General features: G+C 37.5%; 2 protein-coding genes across 2 annotated transcripts; both read left to right on the top strand.

Annotated features, from left to right (window-relative positions):
• Window positions 1-1,340: 1,340 nt before the first annotated feature.
• On the top strand, window positions 1,341-7,722 carry LOC126083263 (olfactory receptor 13F1-like). The gene is made up of 2 exons (XM_049896795.1): window positions 1,341-2,248; window positions 7,698-7,722. The coding sequence occupies exons 1-2, from the start codon at window positions 1,341-1,343 to the stop codon at window positions 7,720-7,722; spliced, it is 933 nt and encodes a 310-aa protein (XP_049752752.1).
• Window positions 7,723-25,465: 17,743 nt separating this feature from the next.
• On the top strand, window positions 25,466-26,431 carry LOC126082430 (olfactory receptor 13C9-like). The gene has a single exon (XM_049894958.1). The coding sequence runs from the start codon at window positions 25,466-25,468 to the stop codon at window positions 26,429-26,431; it is 966 nt and encodes a 321-aa protein (XP_049750915.1).
• Window positions 26,432-27,043: the final 612 nt, after the last annotated feature.

Genomic DNA, 27,043 nt, shown 5'->3' with positions numbered 1-27,043 from the left:
TAGAATTTCTCTGAGTTAATTTTGGCCCTGACATTATAGAAAAGAAAAAAAGGAATGTGTTGGAAAACCTTTATCTTAGCTGGAATCAGAAGTCATTTTAGAGAAAGGGAAAATAGATAAAATGACTTCGATGTGAGGATATAAGGTAAGGATGAAGGAGTGGGTGAGGACCCATCTGTGTGAGAAAAGGAAAAGGTATCCTTGTTTCGTTTCTGAAAAAGGGGGCAAGAAAGAGGATGGTAACAGAGGAACAAGAGCAAGAACCAGAAAACTGGGTGCAGTGTGGGGAAGGGCCAGTAGAGGAGCCCTTGGTGAAAGTAGTGGTGTATGCTGGTCAGAATGGACTTTGAGTTCTGGAAATGTCTAATATTCGCCTCCCTGGAAATAATCAGCAAAATGTTTCACAGTCACCCATGGTTTGGAGGTTTAAATTTAATAGAGCATGAAAAAGGCTGAGTTTTTTTCAGGGTTAACGTGGTGAATATGAGGAACTACAAGTTGGTTGCTATTTCAGAGCATAAAGTGTGTGTGGTGTGGAGAATTGGGAGAAGAGGTTGGTTAAGCTGGCGACAATGAAAACACGCAGCCCTTGTGTGATAATCCATTTGAACTCTTGTATGGCAGTGAGTTTTAAACACATGTCTCTATACATGGTCAGTTGTGAGATATGTTGCAAGTAATTTCATGGTTTCTTTTCTAAGTAAAGAATGAATTCAAGATTATTTCCATATTAAAAAATGCCTTCTTGAGGACAGAAATCATTTGGCGTAACAGTGATTTGATTTTCCCTATTATCCTAGTCTAATCTCCTGAAATTCCAAAGTGTGCCATACATCTATCATATTAAAATAAGTTTCAGTTTTATGAATCACAAGCAAATCCTCTCTTTGTAACTTTTACAAAAATTCTTCCTTGCCCAGCATGCCTGATCCTTACTGTGATTAGGTCCAATGCATCTTTGGATCAATTCTCAGAAGCAATCGTGGAGCAACTATCCCCAACAAAGAGTTAGGGTTCTGACACTTGTTTGCCTAGCACCCTGGGGCACACTTCTATTGTGGTAAGGTTATTGTTTATTTACTTAATTGTGTCCCCTATTTGATTGTGAGTTTTTTTTGAGAGCAGACTTTGTGTAATAAGATCGTTAATGGCTTATAGTATATTCTATAAATGTTGAATGAATGAATAATTAATATGATGTTGCTAGTGATACTGCCAGGACAATGACTGCTTTAAAGTACCACTAAAAATTTTTCCTTGGAAATTGGTTAAGTTCATGTTATTTAATATATACAGTGAATATTTCTACTCACTATTACAGATGTGCATGAAGGAATAAAATGGTTAAGACAAACTGTACAATAATTTCAAATTTTATTTTTCTGGGATTTACCCACTACCCCAAAGTTGAGATCTTCATATTTGTGCTGTGCCTGCTGATATACCTGATCACCTTGCTGGGCAATATTATTCTGATCTCCGTCAGCATCCTGGACTCCCACTTGCACACCCCCATGTACTTTTTCCTCAGTAACCTCTCCTTTCTGGACATCTGGTACACCTCTTCTGCTCTCACTCCAATGGTGGCAAACTTCGTTGCAGGGGAAAACAGCATCTCATTCTCAGGATGTGCTGCTCAGATGTACTTCTCTCTTGCCATGGGCTCCACCGAGTGTGTGCTCCTGTCCATGATGGCGTATGACCGGTATGTAGCCATCTGCAACCCCCTGAGATATCCCATCATCATGAACAGGAGGGTTTGTGCACACATTGCAGCTGGCTCCTGGGTGACGGGCTGCCTCACCGCCCTGGTGGAAACAATGTCTGTGCTACAGTTGTCTCTTTGTGGTAATAACACCATCAATCATTTCACTTGTGAAATTCTGGCTGTCTTGAAACTGGTTTATGTGGACACCTCCATGGCACAGTTAATCATGCTGGTGATCAGCATACTACTTCTTCCCATGCCAATGCTCCTTATTTGTATCTCGTATGCCTTCATCCTCTCCAACATTCTGAGAATCAGCTCTGTGCATGGACGAAGCAAAGCCTTTTCAACATGTGCAGCCCACCTGACTGTGGTAGTTTTGTTCTATGGCACAGCTCTCTCCATGTACCTTAAGCCTTCAGCTGTAGAGTCACAGGAAATAGATAAATTTATGGCTTTGGTATATGCTGGATTAACCCCCATGTTGAATCCTATCATCTATAGTCTACGGAACAAGGAGGTAAAAATGGCTGTAAAAAAGTGTGCTTTCTTTATTCCCAGTTGCAAATAATATTGATCAACATTAATGAAAGGATTGTTAAGGTGTCAATTTACACCAAAACATCAGGGTGGTGTAGGAAGACACACATTTTAAATATGTTATTCCCTAAGTCTCTTTTTGATTGACCACTGAAACTCTTAGATAACATAAAGATATTTTACCTAAACATATCCGAAACTTTTTTTAAAATTGTATTTTAGATGAAGGTTTACAGAACAAACTAGTTGCTGATTAAACAGTACACATATTGTTTTATGAAATTGGTTAACAACCCTAGGCATGTCAACACTCTCCCTTCTGAACGTTGGGTTCCCTATTACCAGTTTTCCTGTACCCTCCAGCCTTCTAGTCCTTGCCCCAGAGCTAGTGTACCCCTTTAATCTTGTTTTGTTTTATGGGCTTGTCCAGTCTTTGGCTGAAGGGTGAACCTCAGGAGTGACTTCATTACTAAGCCAAAAGGGTGTCTGGGGGCCAAACTTTCAGGATTTCTCCAGTCTCTGTCAGGCCAGCAAGTCTGGGTCTTTCTTTTTGAGTGAGAATTTTGTTCTACATTTTTCTCCAGCTCTATCCAGGACCCTCTATCGTGATCCCTGTCAGAGTAGTCAGTGATGGTAGCCATGCACCATCTAGTTGTACTGGACTTAGTCTGGTGGAGGCGGTGGTAGGTGTGGTCCATTAGTCCTTTGGACTAATCTTTCCCTTATATCTTTAGTTTTCTTCATTCTTCCTTGCTCCCAAAGGGGTGAGACCAGTGCAGTATCCTAGATGGCCACTCACAGGCTTTTAAGACCCCAGATGCTACTCACCAAAGTAGAATGTAGAACATATTTTTTATAAGCTATGTTTTGCCAGTCGAGCTAGATGTTCCCTGAGACCATGCTCCCCACAGCTCTCAGCCTAGCAGTTTGGTCCCTCAAGGAGTTTGGATATGTCTATGGAGCTTCTACGACCTTTTTTTTTTTATGGAGCTTCTATGACCTTGACTTGTAGAAGTTATGCTGGCTTCCCCAGTATTGTGTACTGTCTTACCCTTCACCAAAGTTACCACTTATCTAATGTCTATTTAGTGTTTTTTCATCCCCACCCCTCCCCTCCCTCGTAACCATCAAAGATTGTTTCTTTTTGTGTGTAAACCTTTTCAGTACAGTAGTGGTCTCATACAATATTTGTCCTTTTGTGATTGACTTATTTTGCTCAGCATAATACCCTCCAGATTCATCTATGTTATGAGATGCTGCACAGATTCATTGTTGTTCTTTTTTGTTGCTTAATACTCCTTTGGAAAACCCTGGTGGTGTAGTGGTTAAGTGCTACAGCTGCTTAACCAAAGGGTCGGCAGTTCGAGTCCGCCAGGTGCTCCTTGGAAACTCTGTGGGGCAGTTCTACTCTGTCCTATAGGGTCGCTATGAGTTGGAATCAACTCTACGGCACTGGGTTTGGTTTTTTGGTTTTTTTGAATACTCATTGTGTTTATGTATCATAGTTTGTCTTTCTATTCATCTGTTGATGGGCATCTAGGTTGTTTCCATCTTTTTGCTATTGTGAACAATGCTGCAACGAACATGGGTATGCATATGTCTATTCATGTGACAACTCTGATTTCTCTAGGATATATTCGTAGGAGTGGGATTGCTGGATCATATGGTATTTGTATTTCTAACTTTCTAAGGAAGCGCCATATCATTTTCCAAAATGATTGTATCATCTTGCGTTCCCACCAACAATGCATAAGAGTTCTGATCTCCCCACAGCCTCACCAACATTTGTTATTTCCTGTTTTTTTTTAAATTGGTTTGTGCCAGTAATGCCAGGGTGAAATGTTATCTCATTTTGGTTTTGATTTGCATTTCTCTAATAGCTAGTGATCATTTCCTCATGTGCTTGCTGGCTGCTTGATTGTCTTCTTTGGTGAAGTGTCTGTTCCTTTCCTTTGCCTGTTTTTAAATTGGATTATTTGTCTTTTTGTTGTAGAGGTGTTGGATTTTCTCACAGATTTTAGAGATTAGTCCTTTGTGTGATTTCTAAGAGCCATTTTTTTTTTTTCCCAGTCTGTAGGTTCTCTTTTTACTCTTTTGGTGAAGTCTTTGGATGAGCATAAGTGTTTAATTTTTAGAAGATCCCAGTTATTTAGCTGATCTTTTTTCTAGAGTTTATGTGTTGTTGGTTGTGGTTTGTGTCCTGTTAATGCTGTGTATTAGGGCCTCTAGCATTGATCCTATTTTTTCTTCCATGAACTTCATTTTTTTTGGCTTTGTATTTAGGTCTTTGATCCATTTTGAATTAGTTTTTGTATATAGTGTGAGGTATGGGTCCTGTTTCACTCTTTTGCAGATGGACATCCAGTTTTGTCAGACTGTCTTTTCCCCATTTGATAGACTTTAGGCCCTTGTCAAAGATAAGGTGACCATAGGTGGATGGATTTACGTCTGGGTTCTCAATTCTGTTCCATTGTCCAAAGTTTCTGTCCTACTGTACCAGGCTGTTTTGACTACTGTTGCTGTATAGTAGGTTCTGAGATCAGGTAGTGTGAGTCCTCCTACTTTATTCTTCTTCTTCAATAGTTCTTTACTTATCTGGCGCTTCTTCCCTTTCCATCTCAAGTTATGATAAGTTTTTCCGTCTCTTTAAAGAATGTTGTTGGTTTTTGGATTGGGATGGCATTGTATTTGTAAATTGCTTTGGGTAGAATTGTCATTTTCACAATGTTGAGTCTACCTATCTATGAGCAGGCTATGTTTTTCCATTTATGTAGATTCTTTTGGTTTCTTGCAGTTGTGTTTTGTAGTTTTTTTTGTATACGTCTTTTACATCCCTGGTTAGATTTATTCCTAAATGTTTACTTCTTAAGAGCTATTATAAATGGTACTGTTTCCTGATTTCATTGTTCACTGTATTGATGTATAGGAATCCAACTGATTTTCGTATGTTTATCCTGTATCCTGTGACTCTGCTGAATCTATTAGTTCCAATAGTTTTCTTGTGGAGTCTTTTGGATTTTCTTTGTATAGTATCATATCATCTGCAAATAGGGATAGTTTAACGTCTTCATTACTGATTTGGATGGCTTTTATTTCTTTTTCTTGCCTTATTGCTCTAGCTAGAACTTCCAGCACAATGTTAAACAGGAGTGGTGATAAAGGGCATCCTTGCCTTGTTCCTATTCTCAAGGGAAATGTTTTAAGCCTCTCTCCGTTAAGAATGATGTTGGCCTTTGGTTTTATGTAGATGCCCTTTATTATGTTAGGAAATTTCCCTTCTATACCTATTTTATTCAGAGTTTTTATCAGGAATGGGTGTTGAACGCTGTCTAATGCCTTTTCTGCATTATATAACAGGTCTCATAATAAGAAATTTTGGGGGGGTTACAAAGAGTATAAAATCAACTGTAAAGCTAGTCTATTATAAAGTATGCAAAATTTTATGCATATAATATACAAATATAATAACTGTAGTAGATTTTTGAGCTACTTTATGATTTTTTTTTGCAGGACTAAATTTAGTGAAAGCAATCACATATTATCTAAATGTGTAACTGTATTTTACATGTGTATATATTTGCACATGCAGGTAGAAGTGTCTACATACAAATGTAAAGGGTCTGCACAAATATAGTCCTGAATGGAAGTGGGATGGAGGATCGTCAATGAGGAAAAAAAAGTCAGCATTTAGTAATACGTTTTTGATATAGGGTGCTGACATTATGTTTTAAATTCAAGGAAGCTGCAGAGTATGTCAGTGAATCTACCGATACCCTTTATATTGTACTTTTCCTGGCCACTTGGTTCCTCAAAGCTTAGGGTATAAGTTAATCTAGTAGCACTTACAAGGAAAAGGTGTGATCCCTATATTATAGAAATTACAATACTCAAAATCCACTGAATTGGTGTAAAAATATTGAAATATATGAATATATCTTAATATATTGAGCTCTGGTGGCACAGTGGTTAAGAGCTTGGCTACTAATGAAAGGGTCGGCAGTTTGAATCTGCCAGGGGCTCCTTGGAAACTCTATGGGGCAGTTCTACTCTGTCCTATAGGGTCGCTATGAGCTGGAATTGACTCGACGGCACTGGGTTTTGGTTTTATCTTCTTAGTGAATTCCCCTCTTCCTCTCTCCCCACTCTTGTAACCGTCAAAGAATGTTTTCTTCTGTTTTTAATTTTTTTCTTGAGTTCTTATAATAGTGGTCTCATACAATATTTGTCCTTTTGTGACTGACTCACTCATATAATGCCTTCCAGATTCCTTCATGTTGTGAGATGTTTCACAGATTCTTCATTATTCTTTATCGTTGCATAGTTTTTCATTATGTGTATATACAATAATTTGTTTATCCATTTTTCTGCTGATGGGGACCTATGTTGTTTCCATCTTTTTGTGAACAGTGCTGTAATGAACATCGGTGTGCATATATCTATTTGTGTGACAGCTCTTATTTCTCTAGGACATACTCCAAGGAGTGGGATTGCTGGATCCTATAGTACTTCTAGCTTTTTAAAAAAGCATCAAATCTCTTTCCAACGTGTTTGTACCATTTTACATTCACACCAGCAGTGTATAAGTGTTCCAGTCTCTGCACAACCTCTCTAACATTTATTATTTTGTGTTTTTTGGGTTAGTGCCAGCCTTTTTGGGGTGAGATGGTATCTCATTGCTGTTTTGATTTGCGTTTCTCTAATGGCTAATAATCGTGAGCATTTCCCCATATATCTGTTAGCCACCTGAATGTCTTCTTTGGTGAGGTGTCTGTTCATATCCTTTGCCCATATTTTAATTGGGTTATTTGTCTTTTTCTTGTTGAGGTTTTGCAGTATCTTGTAGATTTTAGAGATTAGACTCTGATGGGATATGTTGTAGCCAAATTTTTTTTTTCCCAGTCTGTACGTTTTCTTTTTACTCTTTTGGTGAAGTCTTTTGATGAGCATAAGTGTTTGATTTTTAGGAGCTCCCAGTTATCTAGTTTCTGTTCTGATGTTTGTGCATTGTTAGTTATGGCTTATGTTTGGTTTAGACTATGTATTAGGGCTCCTAGCATTGTCCCTATTTTTTCTTTCATGGTCTTTATTGCTTTAGATTTTATATTTAGGTCTTTCTTCCATTTTGAATTAGTTTTTCTACATGGTGTGAAGTATGGGTCTTGTTTCATTTTTTTTGCAGATGAATATCCAGTTATGCCAGCACCATTTGTTAGAGAGGCTGTCTTTTCTCCATCAAAAAAAAATTTTTTATTGTACTTTAAGAGAAAGTTTAAAAATCAAGTCAGTCTCTCATACAAGTATTTATATACACCTTGTTATATACTCCTAGTTGCTCTCCCCTCAATGAGACAGCATACTCCTTTCCACTCTCTATTTTCGTGTCCATTTGGCCAGCTTCTGGCCACATCTGCCCTCTCTTCTCCCATCTAGACAGGAGCTGCCAACATAGTCTCATGTGTCTATCTGATCCATGAAGCTCAGTCCTCACCAGTATCATTTTCTATCCCATATTCCAGTCCAATCCCTGTCTGAAGAATTTGCTTTGGGAATGGTTCCTGTCTTGGGCTAACAGAAGGTCTGGGGACCATGAACACTGGCGTCCTTCTAGTCTCAGTTAGACCATTAAGTCTGGTCTTTTTATGAGAATTTGAGGTCTGCATCCCACTGCTCTCATGCTCCCTTAGGGGATATCTGTTGTGTTCCCTGTCAGGACAGTCATCGGTTATAGCTGGGCACCATCTAATTCTTCTGGTCTTAGGCTGATGTAGTCTCTGCTTTATGTGGCCCTTTCCGTCTCTTGGGCTCATAATTACCTTGTATCTTTGGTGTTCTTCATTTTCCTTTGCTCCAGGTGGGTTGAGACCAATTGATGCATCTTAGGTAGCTGCTTGCTAGTGTTTAAGACCCCAGATGCCACTCCCAAAGTGAGATGCAGAATGTTTTCTTAAAAGATTTTATTATGCCAGTTGACTTAGATGTCTCCTGAAACCATGGTCCCCAAACCCCCACCCGCCTATGCTGGCCTTTGAAGTGTTCAGTTTATTCAGGAAACTTCTTTGCTTTTGGTTTCGTCCAGTTGTGCTGACCCCTTCTGTATTGTGTTGTCTTCTTCACCTGAAATAGTTCTTGTCTACTATCTATTCAGTGAATACCCCTCTCCCTCCCTCCCTCCCATCAAAGAATATTTTCTTCCCCATTTAAACTATTTCTCAAGTTGTTATAATAGTGATCTCATACAGTATTTGTCCTTTTGCAACTGACAATTTTGCTCAGTATAATGCCTTCCAGATTCCTCCATGTTATGAAATGTTTCACAGATTCGTCACTGTTCTTTATCAATGTGTAGTATTCCATTGTGTGAATATACCATAATTTATTTATCCATTCATCCGTTGATGGGCACCTCGGTTGCTTCCATCTTTTTGCCACTGTAAACAGTGCTGCAGTGAACATGGGTGTGCATATATCTGTTCATGTAAAGGCTGTTATTTCTCTAGGATATATTCTAAGGAGTGGGATTGCTGGATTGTATGGTAGTCTATTTCTAGCTTTTTAAGGAAGCACCAAATCGGCTTCCAAAGTGGTTGTACCGTTTTACATTCCCACCAGCAGTATGTAAGTGTTCCAGTCTCTCCACAACCTCCCCAACATTTATTACTTTGTGTTTTTTGGATTAATGCCAGTCTTGTTGGAGTGAGATGGAATCTCATTGTAGTTTTGAATTGCATTTCTCTAATGGCTAAAGATCGTGAGCATTTCCTTGTGTATCTGTTAGCTACCTGAATGTCTTCTTTAGTGAAGTGCTTGTTCATATTCTTTGCCCATTTTTTAACTGGGTTATTTGTCTTTAGGTAGTTAAGTTTTTTTAGTATCATGTAGATTTTAGAAATCAGAAGCTGATCAGAAATGTTATAGCTAAAAACTTTTTCCCAGTCTCTAGGTAATCATTTTACTTCTTTGGTGAAGTCTTTGGATGAGCATAGGTGTTTGATTTTTAGGAGCTCCCAGTTATCTAGTTTCTCTTCTGGTGTTTGTGCATTGTTAGTAATGTTTTGTATACTGTTTATGCCATTTGTTAGGGCTCCTAGCATTGTCCCTATTTTTTCTTCCATGATCTTTATCGTTTTAGTTTTTATATTTAGTCCTTTGATTCATTTTGAGTTCGTTTTTGTGCATGGTGTGAGGTATAGGCCTTGTTTCATTTTTTTGCAGATGGATATCATTATGCCAGCACCATTTGTTAAAGAGACTGTCTTTTTCCCATTTAACTGACTTTGGGCCTTTGTCAAATATCAGCTGCTCATATGCGCATAGGTTTATGTCTGGATTCTCCATTCTGTTCCATTAGTCTGTGTCTCTGTTGTACCAGTACCAGGCTGTTTTGACTACTGTGGCAGTATAATAGTCTCTAAAATTAGGTAGAATGAAGCTTCCTACTCTGTTTTTCTTTTTCAGTGATGCTTTACTTATCCGGGGTCTGTTTCCCTTCCATATGAAGTTGATTTGTTTCTCCATCTCATTAAAAAATGTCATTGGAATTTGGATTAGAATTGCATTGTATCTATAGACCGCTTTTCGTAGAGCAGACATTTTTACAATGCTAAGTCTTCCTATCCATGAGCAAGGTACGTTTTTCCTCTTCGGGTTTCTTGCAGTAGTTTCTTGTAATTTTCTTTGTACAGGTCTTTTATGTCTCTGGTAAGATTATTCCTAAGTATTTTATCTTCTTGGGGGCTACTGTCAATGGTATTGATTTGGTGATTTCCTCTTTGATGTTCTTTTTGTTGGTGTAGAGGAATCTAACTGATTTTTGTATGTTTATCTTGTATCGTGATGCTTTGCTGAGCTCCTCTAATAGTTTCAGTAGTTTTCTTGAGGATTCTTTAGGGTTTTCTGTGTATAAGATCATGTCATCTGTAAATAGAGATACTTTTAGTTGTTCCTTACCAATCTGGGTGCCCTTTATTTCTTTATCTAGCCTGATTGCTCTGGCTAGGAGCCCCAGCTCAATGTTGACTAAGAGTGGTGATAAAGGGCATCCTTTTCTGGTTCCCGATCTCAGGGGGAATGCTTTTAGACTCTCTCCATTTAGGATGATGTTGGCTGTTGGCTTTGTATAAATGCCCTTTATTATGTTAAGGAATTTTTCTCTATTCCTATTTTGCTGAGAGTTTCCATCATAAACCGGAGTTGAACTTTGTCAAATGCCTTTTCTGCATCAATTGATACGATCCTGTGGTTCTTGTCTTTTATTTTATTCATATGATGGATTACATTAATTGTTTTTCTAATGTTGAACCATCCCTGCACACCTGGTATGAAAATGAATCCCACTTGGTCATGGTGAATTATTTTCTTGATGTGTTGGTGAATTCTATCGCCTAGGATTTTGTTGAGGATTTTTGCATCTAGGTTCATGAGGGATATAATAGGTCTGAAATTTTCTTTTTTTGTGGGGTCTTTACCTGGTTTTGGTATCAGGGATTTGCTAGCTTCTAGAATGAGTTTAATAGCATTCTGTCCTTTTCTATGCTCTGAAATACCTTCAGTAGTAGTGGTGTTAACTCTTCTCTGAAAGTTTGGTAGAACTCTGCAGTGAAGCCGTCTGGGCCAGGGTTTTTTTTGTTGTTGTTGTTGGGAGTTTTTTAATTACCTTTTCAATCTCTTGTTATAAGTTTATTTAGTTGTTCTACCTCTGTTTGTGTTAAAGTAGGCAGTGTGTTTCTAGGAATTCATCCATTTCTTCTAGGTTTTCAAATTTGTTAAAGTGCAATTTTTCATAGTAATGTGATATGATTCTTTTAATTTCAGTTGGGTCTGTTGTGATATCACCCATCTCATTTCTTATTTGGGTTATTTGCTTCCTTTCCTGTTTTTATTTTGTCAGGTTGGCCAGTGGTTTATCAATTTTGTTAATTTTTTCAAAGAACCAGCTTTTGGTCTTGTTAACTCTTTTAATTGTTTTTCTATTCTTTATTTCATTTAATTCTGCTCTAATTTTTATTATTTGCTTTCTTCTGATGTTTGAGGGTTTCTTTTGTTGCTCTCTTTCCATTTGTTCAAGTGGTAGGGATAATCCTTTGATTTTGGCCCTTTCTTCTTTTAGTATGTGTGCGTTTATTGATATAAATTGGCCTCTGAGCACTGCTTTCACTGCGTTCCAAAGGTTCTGAAGGAACGGTTTTCATTCTCTTTGGATTATATGAATTTCTTTATTCCACCCTTCATGTCTTCTATAACCCAGTCTTTTTTGAGCAGGGTATTGTTCAGTTTCCAAGTGTTTGATTTCTTTTCCCTGCTTTTTCTATTATTGATTTCTAGTGTTATGGCCTTATGGTCAGAAGAGATGCTTTGTAATATTTCAGTGTTTTGGATTCTGCTAAGGCTTGTTTTATGACCTAATATGTGATGTATTCTAGAGAATGTTCCATGTGCCTTGGAAAAGAAAGTATATTTGGCTGCTGTTGGGTGGAGTGTTCTGTATATGTCTATGAGGTCAAGTTGGCTGATTGTGGCATTTAGATCTTCCATGTCTTTACTGAGCTTCTTTCTGGATGTTCTGTCCTTCACCTATAGTGGTATGTTGAAGTCTCCTAGTATAACTGGGGAGCTGTCTATCTCACTTCTCAATGCTGTTAGAGTTTGTTTTATATATCTTGCAGCCCTGTCATTGGGTGAATAAATATTTAATATGGTTATATCCTCCTGGTATATTGTCCCTTTAATCATTATATAGTGTCCTTCCTTACCCTTTGCAGTGGATTTAACTTTAAAGTCTATTTTGTCAGAAATTAATACTGCTACTCCTGCTCGTTTTTGTTTGTTGTTTGCTCGATATGTATTTTTTCCATCCCTTGAGTTTGAGTTTGTTTGTGTCTCTAAGTCTAAGGTGTGCCTTTTATAGGCAGAGTATAGACAGATTGTGTTTTTTTAATCCATTCTGCCACTGTCTATTGGTGCATTTAGTCCATTTACATTCAGTGTAATCATGGATAGATATGTGTTTAGTGCTGTCATTTTGATGTCTTTTTTTTGTGTGTTGTTGACAGTTTCTTTTTCTCACATAATTTTTGTGCTGAGTAGTTTATCTTTATGTATTGTCTTTTCCTCTTATTCGTTGTAATTGATTTTGTTTCTTCAGAGTCTCTATTTTTTTCCTGTGTTTTATTTTGATGAATAGGATTGTTAGTCTCCTTTGTGGTTGTCTTAATATTTATGCCTATTTTTCTAAGTTTAACCTAACTTTTATATCTTTATATCACCTTGTCTTCCTCTCCATGTGGAAGATCTATGACTGCATTTCTTAGTCTCTGTTTATTGTTTTAATGTTTTCTTCTTTTATGTAATGACATCATCTTTTTCCCTGTTTTGAGTGTTTTTTTATCTTGATTTATTTTCATGATTTTCCTGTCTGGACTGACATCTGATTGCTCTTTTCAGTGTTCTAGTCTTGGATTGATATCTGATATTATTGATTTTCTAACCAGAGAACTCCCTTTAGTATTTCTTATAGTTTTGGTTTGGTTTTTACAAATTCCGTAAACTTCTGTTTATCTGGAAATTTCCTAATTTCACCTTCATATTTGAGAGGTGGCTTTGCTGGATATGTGATTCTTGGCTTGCAGTTTTTTTCATTCAATTCTTTGTTTAAGTCATCCCATTGCCTTCTTGCCTGCATGGTTTCTGCCGAGTAGTCCGAGTTTATTCTTATTGACTCTCCTTTGTAGGTGACTTTTTTTTTTTTTTTAATATCCCTAGCTGCTCTTAAAATTCTCTCTTTATCTTTGGTTTTGGCAAGTTTCATTGTAATATGTCTTGGTGACTTTTTTTTGAATTGCACTTTATGTGGAGTTCGATGAACATCTTGGATAGATATTTTCTCATCTTTCACAATATCTGGGACGTTTTTTGCCAACAAATCTTCAACAATTCTCTCTCTATATTCTGTTATCCCTCCCTGTTCTGATACTTCAATCACTCGTGTGTTATTTCTCTTGATAGAATTCCACATGATTCTTAGGATTTCTTCATTTTTTAAAATCCTTTTATCTGATTTTTCTTCAAATATATTGGTGTCAAGTATTTTGTATTCAATCTCACTAATTCTGGCCTGCACTTCCACAATTCTGCTCCTCTGACTTTCTACTGAGTTGTCTAATTCTGTAATTTTATTAACCTTCTGAATTTCTGATTGCCGTCTCTCTATGGATTCTTGCATATTAAATTTTTTGTTATGTTCTTGAATAACCTTTTTAATTTCAACTACATTATCTGTGTGTTCCTTTGCTTGTTCTACATATTGCCTTATCTCCTTCCTGATCTCATTCCTGATGTCTTGAAGAATTCTGTATATTAATTTTTTTTATTCTGCCTCTGGTAATTTCAGGAAAGCACTTTCTTCCGGAACATCCCTTGATTCTATTTTTGAGAACTTGTTGAAGCAATCAGGTGCTCCTTGGAAACTCTATGGAGCAATTCTACTCTGTCCTATAGGGTTGCTATGAGTTGGAATTGACTCAACAGCAACTTTTTTTTTTTTTTTTGGCTTTATGTCAATAAATAAAGTCCCATGATTTTTTGTAGTCTTTGCAATATTTATTTTTAATACATGAATGTTTCATTAAGTGGACTTCCTAAATTTAGCTAACTATCCTCATGTGATTGGACATTTTAATTTGTTTCACATTAAATATATATATGTGTGGATATTGATCTCTCTCTTTTCTCCTTTACTGGATTATTAGGAGATTAGGACAAATCTTCAGAGATAGGAATATAGAATGAAAGGATATGAGTTATGAGATGATTGTTGGTATACATGTCAAATTGTTTTTGTAAAACTTACCACTTCACATTGCTGCTGGAAATATTTACTTGAGCCATGTTCTGTACAAGTTTCCTGGCACCAGAGAAAATGTTTAAACATATTTATTATTTATAGAGGTATAAAGTATTACATTACTTATTCTAGTTTTCATTTCTAATATTTCCAATAAAATTGAACATATCCACTGTATTTATTATTGTATTTTATCTTACATTGTCTGTTTATGCCCTTTGCTTAACTATCTCCTAGAGTTTTGATACTATTCCTTTGAATTTGCATTTATTCTTAATAGATTACATAATGAACGCCTTGCTCTTCAAATATTTAGCAAATATTTTTCTACTGGTGTTTTTCCATTTTATGTTTGGAATGTCAGTTTTACTTTCATTGAGGTTGGAGTTTTATATGATCCCTGAAAGTTTTAAAATAATTTTTTTCCTAGGGTTTGATTTTTTTTTTTATTTTGTATTAGCCATGAACATGTATGTTATTTTGTGTCTAAGGCATAGGAGAAATAGGTATTTTAAAAATGTTAACAAATTTTTCAAAAAAGTTTATTAAAACTATGTCACTATGTCCCTCCTTGTTTATTCACCAAGTAATTAAGCACCTGTTACAGGCCAGGCACTATGGTCAGCATAGAACATGTTGAGATGAACTTGGACACAGTCCTTGCCCTTGTAGAACCTACAGTCTAGCGGGTAGAACATGCTGGACAAAAAGAATGGTATTACATAATGGGCCTTAAGGCCAAGCAAATTTCAAATCTCTATATGAGCATACTGCAAGGGGAGGTAACCCAGCCTCTGGGTCAGGAAAGACCTAATGGACATCAATCTGCAGCCTCATTTCTTGTATCTATGCAAAATGGATAGGCATATGCTATTCTGAGTCAGACTAATCTTATGGGGGGCAGAGAAGAATTCGGTGGGAAGCAATGTTTCATTTGAGACCTGATGGATGAGTAGGATTTATTCAGGCTAGAGCAGGAGGAAGAATGATATAGACAGAGGGAAGGATAATGCTAAAAAGGTCTAGAGGGAAGAGAGCATGGGAGGTCAAAGTCCATTGAAATAGGAATACAATATGAAGGAAGGAGTGGAATAGAAGAATTTTGATAAGATAAGGTTTCAGTGGACAGTAGAGTCCTGATCATGGTGGGCCTCGTAAATAATGTTAATAAATTTGAATCTTACCTAAAAAACACGTAGCAGGAGTGAGATTAATTTATCCACTTATCAGTTGAGGAAGCTGAAGCCCAAAGATACTGAGTGGCTTCCCAGGTCACATGGTATACTTCCAGTAAAGCTAGCCTGGAGCTTAGATCTCTGGTATTAAGCCCAGGAGGTGATTCTTCTGCCAGGCCTGTCTCCTCAAGGAAGATTCTCAAGGGCTGCCTCATTCTGTACCAGCATTCCTTACACAACTACGGTGATTTTCATGAAGGAGCACTGTTGAATCTTCCCAGTTTTCAGGGCCTTCTGCCAGATGTACTATATGAATTGGTTTGAGGGTGTGGTCAGGTGGTGAGGAATGAATAAGGCAGGACAAGGCCAGAGAAATGATTAAGGTTTCTCTGTCTTGCCAGGATGAGTATTCTCATTGTTCTTGGTTGAGGGCAACAGCAACTAACTCTGGTTATCTTAATCACAAATAATAATAATTTATTGGAAGTGTGACAGGTAGCTTGTAGAATTAGGAATAAGGCTTCAGGACCACGCTTGGGAAATGGGCAGGCACTAGGGAGAACCAGGTAATGCTTAAGCACTACTGCTGGCATCGCTTCCTTTAGACACTTGAGATGCTGCCACTGCATTCTCAACACTGCTGTCAATACAGTGACTAATTCTCAGTTCTGAGTCTTGGTTTACTCATTCAAGACTTAAGGTTTGGGAAGGGACAATATGATTGACAATGTCTGGGGTAGTGTCCATGGCCTAACTGTCAGAGGGAAGAGAGAGGAAGAACTGGCACTCTTCTCAGCTGTCATGGGAGGTAAGGTCCTGCCCATAATTGTATATTACCTCCCATGGTCAAAACTATGACACATGTCCCCTTCAGAAAGGAAGGAGGCTGAGATACTCACCTTGTAAGAATTGCCTTCACCCCTGTCACGATGTAAGCCAAGCCAAACCATTTCTTTTTCTCTATGTCTTTTTATGAAATTCTTACTGAATTCTTATGTGTAGTAATTGTTATCAATTTCTGAAATTTATTCTCTTCCAGTATTCCAAATTGTCTTGGAAGAAGTACAGTCAGAATGCTCCTTAGAAGCAAGGATGGCGAATCTATGTCTCACATACTTTGGACATGTTGTCAGGAGGAATCAGTCCCTGGAGAAGGACATCATGTTCAGCAAAGTAGAGGGTCAGCATAAAAGAGGAAGACCCTCAATGAGTTGATTGACACAGTGGCTGTAACAGTGGGCTCAAGTATAGCAACAAATGTGAGAATGGTGCAGGACCGGGCAGTGTTTCATTCTGTTGTGCATAGGGTTGCTGTGAGTCGAAACTGACTCGACGGCACCTAAAAAAAACACACCAACAATATTCCAAATTTCTTTTTTGTGTAGCACAATAACTATTTTGAATACTGTTGCTATTCTGCTTTTATTTTTTGTCTTAAATTTTTTTCTATTTCTCTAAAAAGTAGTTATTTTGTAATTATGTTGTTGTTGTTGTTAGGTGCCGTCGAGTCGGCTCCGACTCATAGCAACCCTATGCACAACAGAATGAAACACTGCACAGCACTGCGCCATCCCCACAATTGTTGCTATGCTCGAGCTCATTGTTGCAGCCACCGTGTCAACCCACCTCGTTCAGGGTCTTCCTCTTTTCTGCTGACCCTGTACTCTGCCAAGCATGATGTTCTTCTCCAGGGACTGATCCCTCCCGACAACATGTCCAAAGTATGTAAGACCCAGTCTCGCCATCCTTGCCTCTAAGGAGCATTCTGGCTGCACTTCCTCCAAGACAGATTTGTCTGTTCTTTTGGCAGTCCGTGGTATATTCAATATTCTTCGCCAATACCACAATTCAAAGGTGTCAACTCTTCTTCGGTCTTCCTTATTCATTGTCCAGCTTTCACATGCATATAATGTGTTTGAAAATACCATGGCTTGGGTCAGGTGCACCTTAGTCTTCAAGATGACATCTTTGCCCTTCAACACTTAAAAGAGGTCCTTTGCAGCAGATTGGCCCAATGCAATGCGTCTTTTGATTTCTTGATTGCTGCTTCCATGGCTGTTGATTGTGGATCCGAGTCAAATGAAATCCTTGACTACTTCAATCTTTTCTCCATTTATCATGATGTTCCTCATTGGTCCAGTTATGAGGATTTTTGTTTTCTTTATGTTGAGGTGTAATCCACACTGAAGGCTGTGGTCTTTGATCTTCATTAGTAAGTGCTTCAAGTCCTCTTCACTTTCAGCAAGCAAGGTTGTGTCATCTGCATAACGCAAGTTGTTAATGAGTCTTCCTCCAATCCTGATGCCCCGTTCTTCTTCATATAGTCCAGCTTCTCAGATTATTTGTTCAGCATACAGATTAGATAGGTATAGTGAAAGAATACAGCCCTGACGCACACCTTTCCTGATTTTAAACCAATCAGTGTCCCCTTGTTCTGTCCAAACAACTGTCTCTTGATCTATGTAAAGGTTCCTTATCAGCACAATTAAGTGTTCTGGAATTCCCATTCTTTGCAGTGTTATCCATAGTTTGTTATGCTCCACACAGTCGAATGCCTTTGCATAGTGAATAAAACACAGGCAAACATCCTTCTGGTATTCTCTGCTTTCAGCCAGGATCCATCTGACATCAGCAATGATATCCCTGGTTCCACGTCCTCTTCTGAAACCGGCCTGAATTTCTGGCAGTTCCCTGTCAGTATACTGCTGCAGCCATTTTTGAATGATCTTCAGCAAAATTTTGCTTGGGTGTGATATTAATGATATTGTTGTATAATTTCCACATTTGGTTGGATCACCTTTCTTGGGAATAGGCATAAATATGGATCTCTTCCAGTCAGTTGGTCAGGAAGCTCTCTTCCATATTTCTTGGCATAGATGAGTGAGCACCTCCAGCACTGCATCTCTTTGTTGAAACATCTCAATTGATATTCCATCAATTCCTGGAGCCTTGGTTTTCACCAATGCCTTCAGAACAGCTTGGACTTCTTCCATCAGTACCATCGGTTCCTGATCACATGCCACCTCTTGAAATGGCTGAATATTGACTAATTCTTTTTGGTATAATGACTGTGTATTCCTTCCATCTTCTTTTGATGCTTCCTGTGTCATTTAATATTTTCCCCATGGAATCCTTCACTATTGCAACTCGAGGCTTGAATTTTTTCTTCAGTTCTTTCAGCTTGAGAAATGCCAGGCATGTTCTTCCCTTTTGGTTTTCCATCTCCAGCTCTTTGCACATGTCATTATAATACTTTACTTTGTCTTTTCGAGAGGCCCTTTGAAATCTTCTGTTCGGTTCTTTTACTTCATGAATTCTTCCTCTTGCTTTAGCTGCTTGACACTCAAGAGCAAGTTTCAGAATCTCCTCTGACATCCATCTTGGTCTTTTCTTTCTTTCCTGTCTTTTCAGCAACTTCGAGCTTTCTTCATGGATGATGTCCTTGATGTCATTCCACAACTCATCTGGTCTTCGGTCTCTAGTGTTCAATGCGTCAAATCTATTCTTGAGATGGTCTCTAAATTCAGGTGAGATATACTCAAGGTCATATTTTGGCTCTCATGGACTTACTCTGATTTTCTTCAGTTTCAGTTTGAACTTGCATATGAGGAATTGATGGTCTGTTCCACAGTCGGCACCTGGCCTTGTTCTGACTGATGATATTGAGCTTTTCCATCGTCTCTTTCCACAGATGTAGTCAATTTGATTTCTGTGTGTTCCATCTGGCGAGGCCCATGTGTAGAGTCGCTGTTTATGTTGGTGAAAGAAGGTATCTGCAATGAAGAAGTCATTGGTCTTGCAAAACAATCGAATGATAATTCGATCTCCGGCATTGTTTCTATCACCAAGGCCATATTTTCCAACTACTGATCCTTCTTCTTTGTTTCCAACTTTTGCATTCCAGTCGTCAGTAATTATAAATGCATCTTGATTGCATGTTCGATCAATTTCAGACTGCAGCAGGTGATAAAAATCTTCTATTTCTTCATCTTTGGCCCTAGTGGTTGGTGGGTAAATTTGAATAATAGTCATATTAACTGGTTTTCTTTGTAGGCGTTTGGATATTATCCTATCACTGACAGCGTTGTACTTCAGATTAGATCTTGAAACGTTCTTTTTGACGATGAATGCAACGCCATTCCTCTTCAAGTTGTCATTCCCAGCATAGTAGACTATATGATTGTCCAGTTCAAAACACCAGTCCATTTCAGCTCACTAATGCCTAGGATATCAATGTTTATGCGTTCCATTTCATTTTTGATGATTTCCAATTTTCCTAGATTCATACTTCGTACATTCCAGGTTCCGATTATTAATGGACGTTTGCAGCTGTTTCTTCACATTTTGAGTTGTGCCACATCAGCAAATGGAGGTCCTGAAAGCTTTACTCCATCCACATCATTAAGGTCGACTCTACTTTAAGGAGGCAGCTCTTCTCCAGTCATCTTTTGAGCTCCTCCCAACCTAGGGGGCTTATCTTCCAGCACTATATCAGACAATGTTCTGCTGCTATTCATAAGGTTTTCACTGGCTAATGCTTTTCAGAAGTAGACTGCTGGGTCCTTCTTCCTAGTCTGTCTTAGTCTGGAAGCTCAGCTGAAACCTGTCCTCCATAGGTGACCCTGCTGGTATCTGAATACCAGTGGCATAGCTTCCAGCATCACAGCAACACACAAGTCCCCACAGTACGACAGACTGACAGAGACGTGGGGGTTTATAATTATAGAACAACGTATAATTAGTAGAACATTTATAAAACATCGAATATTATAAAGTAGAAAATAAAATGACTTATCCTTCACTCACAGTTTAAATTTGGATTTATTTCTTTCATGCATCTTTCCATATACATGTGTGGGTATGAACATATTTTTTTATATATACATATATTTATATGTATGTATACAAATTTTATTTTACTCATGTTTCTGCCTTATAAAATTGTGATCATGCAATATTTATAATATGTTCTGTTTTTTAAAATTACTTAATCTTATAGTTAACATTTTTATGCTTTAGAATGGATGCCTAATATTACATTCTACTATAATCTGTGATTTACTTAAACTTTACTAGGGATAGTAAGTTTGTTTCAATTTAAAAAATATAAAATTGATGTCATGAACAGTCTTATAATTAAAATTTTATTTTTACTGATTTTTAAAAGTTATTTATATATGAGGTATATAACTTTCACCAGTTGATAACTTATCTCTAATTTTATTCATGGCATTACTAGCTATTACATTGGGATAACCCCCTATTACCATATATCAGACAAGGGCCAAAGGGAAAACAGAAACATTTATAAGTATTTCAAACAGGTGGAATGTTATGTAAAGAATTGGTTACACAGGTGATAGAAAAGCTGAGAAATCAAACAAGGTACAGTGAAGCAAGAAGGGCAGAGAAGGGTAGAAAATGAAACTGAGAGCAACAGGCAAATGGCCAGTACATTTTGGCTTTCTCCACCTGAACCCTGAGTATCATTTTCAAATGCTGCTGTTTTACTACTGTGAAAAACAGCTTTCTGATGTTTTTCGCATCTCCCCAACACTGTGCTCTTGCCTTTAGCCCTTACCGCCTCTAGGTGAGCTAGTTAAAACATCTGCTTCCTTCCCAAAGGTAATTCCTTGGGATGATGTTCTTCCATGCATACATCCATCACTGTCTTATCTGAATTATTTCTAGCTGAGGTGTTTTTTAAACTGTTTGTGGCATTTGAATAGCCGTTTCCTTAGTTTAGTCATATGAAAAGAAAACATGCAACTATTCAAACTTTAGAACTTTTCACATTGTAGGTGATGAGACACATTTTTGGAGGAGGGTGACACTTTAATAGACCATTTGAATTTATAAAATTATGACCTATGTCCTAGCTTTGATGAGACAGAATGAAAAAATGGTAACTAAACCTTCTCTGCCAAAAATGAGCAGAAAAATTTTATTAGCTTGAAACACTGTTCTGATGTGACTGATTTGGGAGCTTCGTTTAAGAAGTGTTTGTTATAGGACTTTGAAGGACCCTAGGGACTAGGGGTATGGAGAAGAAGCAGGGAAGAAATGGGTAAACAGTTCTGTTCTTGGCAAGAAATCTCAGCCACATGATGTCAGACTAGAACCTGAGAAGATGACCAGTAAGGGATTCTGTGTGACCAAGGGTGGTCAATGAACTTCAGAAACAATGATGTTGAACATCTAGTTTTAAGTTGTTCCCTGTTGAGTGCTGTATTTTTTTTTTCCCATTATCTTTAAACCTTCAGTCAAGTCTATTTTACCTTGGTTAGTGGTTCTGTGGTTAATGAAGTGCGTTCATATTTGGTTGAAGCAGTTCAAGGAAAGGAGAGCACTGAATGCAGGAATAGTGATAAGGTGGCCAAGGTGTAGAGAATGTCAGAAGCATCAATAGTAACAGATGGTAATGAGGAGGTAGGCATTTTGAGAGGACTCAGGACATTCTGCACATACTCATGAGGAGAGCTTGCATTATTTTATTTCATTATTCAGTGCAATAGTGATTGGAAACATAGGTTGGAAACTTAGATATATCTATATAATGATAGTTTTTAATACTTTTTCATATTTTCCCTTAATTCTATATATTTATTTATATTTTATTTCAAATTGATGAATGGAGAGGGGTAGATGAAAGGGATTTATTATTGTTTCCCAGTATAAACCTGTACCTGTATCAATATTTCCATCTATGTCATCTGTTTATATTTATCATTATCTTATAATAATGTAAATCAGATAGATAGGGATTTTATGCCAATTAATCTGCATAATAGGTATTTCTGCTTAGCTGAATTCTTTAGAGGTGCCACAGTGTGGAGTGGGATGGAATTAGAAATTAGATTGTAGAATTACAATGGAAAACTGAATAACTTGATAACTTCTAGGGTTTTTTGTTTTGTTTTAAATACATACATAGTGGGAAATGGTGATGGTTGAACAACATGAAAAACGTTATTAGTGTCACTGAAGACTGTTGAAATGGCTCCTAGGTTTCTATTACATAATTTCAAAATTTACAAATTTGTTGTAAATTTAAAAATGCCACTCATTTATACAGGCATGTGTAAAGATTCCAGGTTTCAGAGCCAAATGCAATAGTTTTTAGATTATTTGTACAATAACACTCACTAACTAATTTAACAAAGATAAATGATTTAATATATATAAATTCATCATAACAATGCCTGGAACATTGTAAGCTGCTGTTATTATTATCCAAGAGTTAATGTACCTAAATGAGTTTCTTCTATAATGTTATCAATAGGATGTGGTAGGATGAACAAAGGTCTGGACAAAACCATTAGAATACATTTGGACTAACAATTTCAGCTCCTAAGACTCCCGATTGGTTAGTTGAAATAGATTAATGTGTCTGATATAATTAGGTCTTCAGGGCATTATTTTTGAAGTTTCTGAAAGTTTTACGTACCTTTCTCCTGAGATAGTTTAAAGTTATGGCTTAAAAAATTGCAGAAGTCCCTAAGAGCAAGAAGTATTTAAGTTGCTTCCCTGAGGTTCGGGAAGATTCCTTAGAGAATTTCCCGGGCCTTCACAATGGGGCAGAGTTTTTACCTAGGCTTCCAGGGCAAATGAAATCTGCCACATTCTCAACTTAACTGCCTAATATTCATTCTTCTCTTACTTTTGAACTAGCAGAACCAAAATATGTTCTCTTTTAAATCATATTTGGCTGTTATGTTGAGAATGTTTTAAAACAATTTTGGGATGTTACCTTTGCCATCAGTGTTATCCGGACAATAAGTTCTATAACTTTGTGGCTCCGTATTGGTAACCCCTTCTTCAGAAATTCATCAGTCTAGTGGAAAATATTGTAAAAGAGGCTGCAAATAGAAGATCAAGGCAAAAAAAATCTGCTGTGTTGTAACCTAGGAGGCAAAGAAAGCTTTCATTTAGAGGTAATTTCTGAAAACATGCTAAGAGGGAGTCAGTTTTAGGAATGGAGTTGAAATAAGCCATGAATTTTAGGGGCGGAATCTTCATACTAGTCAGAGTCTATAGGGGATAGCAATTAAAACAAAAACAAAACCAAACCAAAAACCCAAAGAATAACCTCTTGGATATAGTGAGAAAATGGAGAAAAGTGAAAAATGTTACCAAAAGAGTAGTTTCAAATACAAAGCAATTTGAACATCCATAAAAAATGGATATAAGCCTAGAATTTATCTTACTGGGAATAAAGACTCATTTGTTAAGAATATAACTTCCTAGACCTTGGTATGGGAAACCCTGGTGGCATAGGGGTTAGCAGCTACAGCAGCAAACCAAAAGGTTAGCAGTTCTAATCTACCAGATGCTCTTTGGAAACCCTATGGGGCAGTTCTACTCTGTCCTATAGGGTCAGTATGAATTAGAATCCAGTCGACCTCAAAGGGTTTTTGCTTTGGTTAGTACTTGGTACATTGCAAGTGTCTACATACCTAATGGTGTCATTTCTCCTTGATCCAATGAGATTGCTGCACAGCCGACAGCAGAATCTACACTCTTGATCCAAAGTTTTGATTCTAAATTTACCTCTTGCACCAATTCAGTTCTGCTTGGTTAAGTTTAGCCAATGTTTGTCTAGTACTAATCATGAATAGGCAATTTTCTAGGAGTAGCGCTTTTTAGTTTAGCGCTTAAGAACTTGGCTGCTAACCAAAAGGTCAGCAGCTGGAATCTACCAGCTGCTCCTTGGAAACCCTATGGGTTGCTATGAGTTGGAATCAACTCGATGGCAACAGGCTTGGTTTGGTCACTGTCCTTGAGCATCTCATTGGGTGTGCTATTTGAGAAACTCTTATTACTGATTTTTTAATACATCTCTGGGTTTGTGAAAAAAGGAAACAGGAGAAATGAGTCATTAGCTAACAGGAAAGGATATTGACTCTCATAATAGTGTGGGTATTTTGGGGATTGTTTTGAATATATTTGAGATTTTTCTCATTAATAATGTATTTCTGTGGTGACTTTAGATATAAGCATTTGTGAAATACACACACGTATATTTTAAATATTTTAATTGGGCTTGGGTAGCAAACAACTAAAATGGTAAGTAATAGGTGTTGGTATTAAGATGATGAAATGGTTTACATGTTAAATGTCTCCTTATTTACAGAGATTCATTTTTGTTTTGTGAATGAATTGGGGCACTTATAATGGATTCTGGGGATGTTCCCTGTTTCCGCACACAAGAATATAGCTGGAAATTGTGTGTTGGGGGAGGGAATGTTCCTGAGAAAAAATTAAAAGAGATGGCCTGAGATGAGGTGAGGTGAGGTCTTAGGTGAGGTCTTTGGAGACAAAAATCTCAGTTCCTCATTTGTGGGTGATAAACCCAGTGATAGTAGTGGATATTTCCCTGAGGAATCACCCAGAGTGAGAGGTATCAGAAAACTACCCTACTGGAAAATGTCTCTTTGATCACAGGCTTTCTTTTGGGCTTCAATTACTGTATGATATCTTAGCATATTATAGCGTAAAATTGTGAATAATGTTCTCCCCTCAGTAAGAGGTATTTGTATTATAACAAGGAGGTTTCAGATTATTGGGCTTTATATGGGTTGTACATGGTTTTGGGGCCATCAGGCACACAGTAAATACTGGTTGTGCTCATCCTGCATGTGACAGACACACTTTCAGTTTTTTTAAAACCCATAAGATTACTGTTGAGTCTGCCTGATATTGGAACCAGGCAGCTTTTTAAAGGTAACTTTACAAATCTCTGATATAATGCACTCTGTATTGCTTTTACAGTGTATAGAAAAATCTCGTAAGTATGGGTCATAGGTGGGCAGGCCTGGGTTTAAGCCTAGGTTTTGCTATACATTAGCTAAAAACTTTCGGGTTAAACTCTGTTAGCTAACTTTCTTTACCTTTAAAATGATAATACTGGGGGTTAAATGACATAATGAATGTGGGGTGGGGGGGGCCTCACAAATTTCCTGGCCCAGAACAAGAGATCAGTACAATAGCTTTCCCCTCATTCCTTTCTTCTCTTCCTCCATTGTTTATTTCCTCATTCTCTTCCCTTTTCTTCATTTGTACTCTACATCCTTCCCTTTCCTATTTTCTCTCTTCCTCTCATTGAATTAATGATTTTTATATTTGTGAATTGGTGTATGTGGACTTGTTTTTAATTTTTTTAAATTTTCTCTGACTTCTTACAGGTAAAAGAGAAAAAGTAAAATGGAATGGGAAAACCAAACCATTCTGGTGGAATTCTTTCTGAAGGGCCTTTCTGGTTACCCAAGGCTCGAGCTACTCTTTTTTGTTCTGATCTTAATAATGTATGTGTTCATTCTTCTGGGCAATGGCACCCTTATTTTAATCAGCATCTTGGACTCTCACCTTCACACACCCATGTACTTCTTCCTGGGGAATCTCTCCTTCCTAGACATCTGCTACACCACCACCTCCATTCCCTCCACACTGGTAAGTTTCCTCTCAGAGAGAAAGAACATTTCTTTTTCTGGCTGTGCAGTGCAGATGTTCCTTGGTTTGGCCATGGGGACGACAGAGTGTGTGCTCTTGGGCATGATGGCCTTTGACCGCTATGTGGCCATATGCAACCCTCTAAGATATCCCATTATTATGAGCAAGAATTCCTATGTGCCCATGGCATCTGGGTCCTGGTTTGCAGGGGTTATCAATTCTGCAGTACAAACAATGTTTGTGGTACAATTGCCTTTCTGCAGGCATAACATCATCAATCATTTTTCCTGTGAAATTCTGGCTGTCATGAAGTTGGCTTGTGCTGACATCTCAGGCAATGAGTTTATCATGCTCGTGGCCACAACATTGTTAATATTGATGCCACTGCTCTTGATTGTCATCTCGTATTCACTAATCATTTCCAGCATTCTCAAGGTCCGTTCCTCTGAGGGGAGAAGCAAAGCCTTCTCCACCTGTTCAGCCCACCTGACTGTAGTGATTATATTCTATGGGACTATTCTCTTCATGTACATGAAGCCCAAATCTAAAGAGACACTTAATTCAAATGCCTTGGATGCTACAGACAAACTTATATCCATGTTCTATGGGGTGATGACTCCCATGTTGAATCCTTTAATATATAGTCTCAGAAACAAGGATGTGAAGGAGGCAGTAAAACTGCTACTAAAGAAAAGGTTCATTAACAAGCGAGTAGAATAATGAATTGTGAACACGTTGGACATTATTGAAACTTGAGAATTATGTTGGAATTTCAGGTACTTTTCCTTTTTTTACACTCTCATGTATTATGTTAAAATTTTTCATAATGAGATATAACATTTCAAAATAATTCATGTTTATTATAGAGAATTTGCCAGACAGAGAAGAAGGATGAGAACAGGAGGTCACCTATCATTTCACCGCTAGGAGATGGACTTTTCATAACATTCTTAATAATATCTTTCATAGTCTGTATTTTTGGCAGTATTGGAAATGGGAACAATGCGACTTTTTTATATGCACTTTTTTTACATAATATTATTTCATAAGCAACATTTATTTAAATTTTTCAAAATAAATAAAGCTCTTTATTGTGAGAAAGCAAAACATAGAAAACCCTCAAAATACAACACCCACCTTTTCTACGGAAGAACACTTTGTCATAGTTTCACATTAATCTCCAAAGCTTCTTAAGCCATTGAACTTTGTTTTCTCATTCAGTATTTAAAATTTTTTTTCTGTGGAACTCTAGGGATGCATAGCTTTTGAGACTACTAAGGGAGTGGGTAAATGGTGTTTAATATGGGGGTTCATGCAATCAACCAAGATATC

This window comes from Elephas maximus, chromosome 9 (assembly GCF_024166365.1).
Source record: "Elephas maximus indicus isolate mEleMax1 chromosome 9, mEleMax1 primary haplotype, whole genome shotgun sequence".
In the NCBI taxonomy this organism is placed as follows: domain Eukaryota; kingdom Metazoa; phylum Chordata; class Mammalia; order Proboscidea; family Elephantidae; genus Elephas; species Elephas maximus.
The sequence above is the reverse complement of the archived record's forward strand: the minus strand, read 5'-3'. Positions and strand labels throughout refer to the sequence as shown.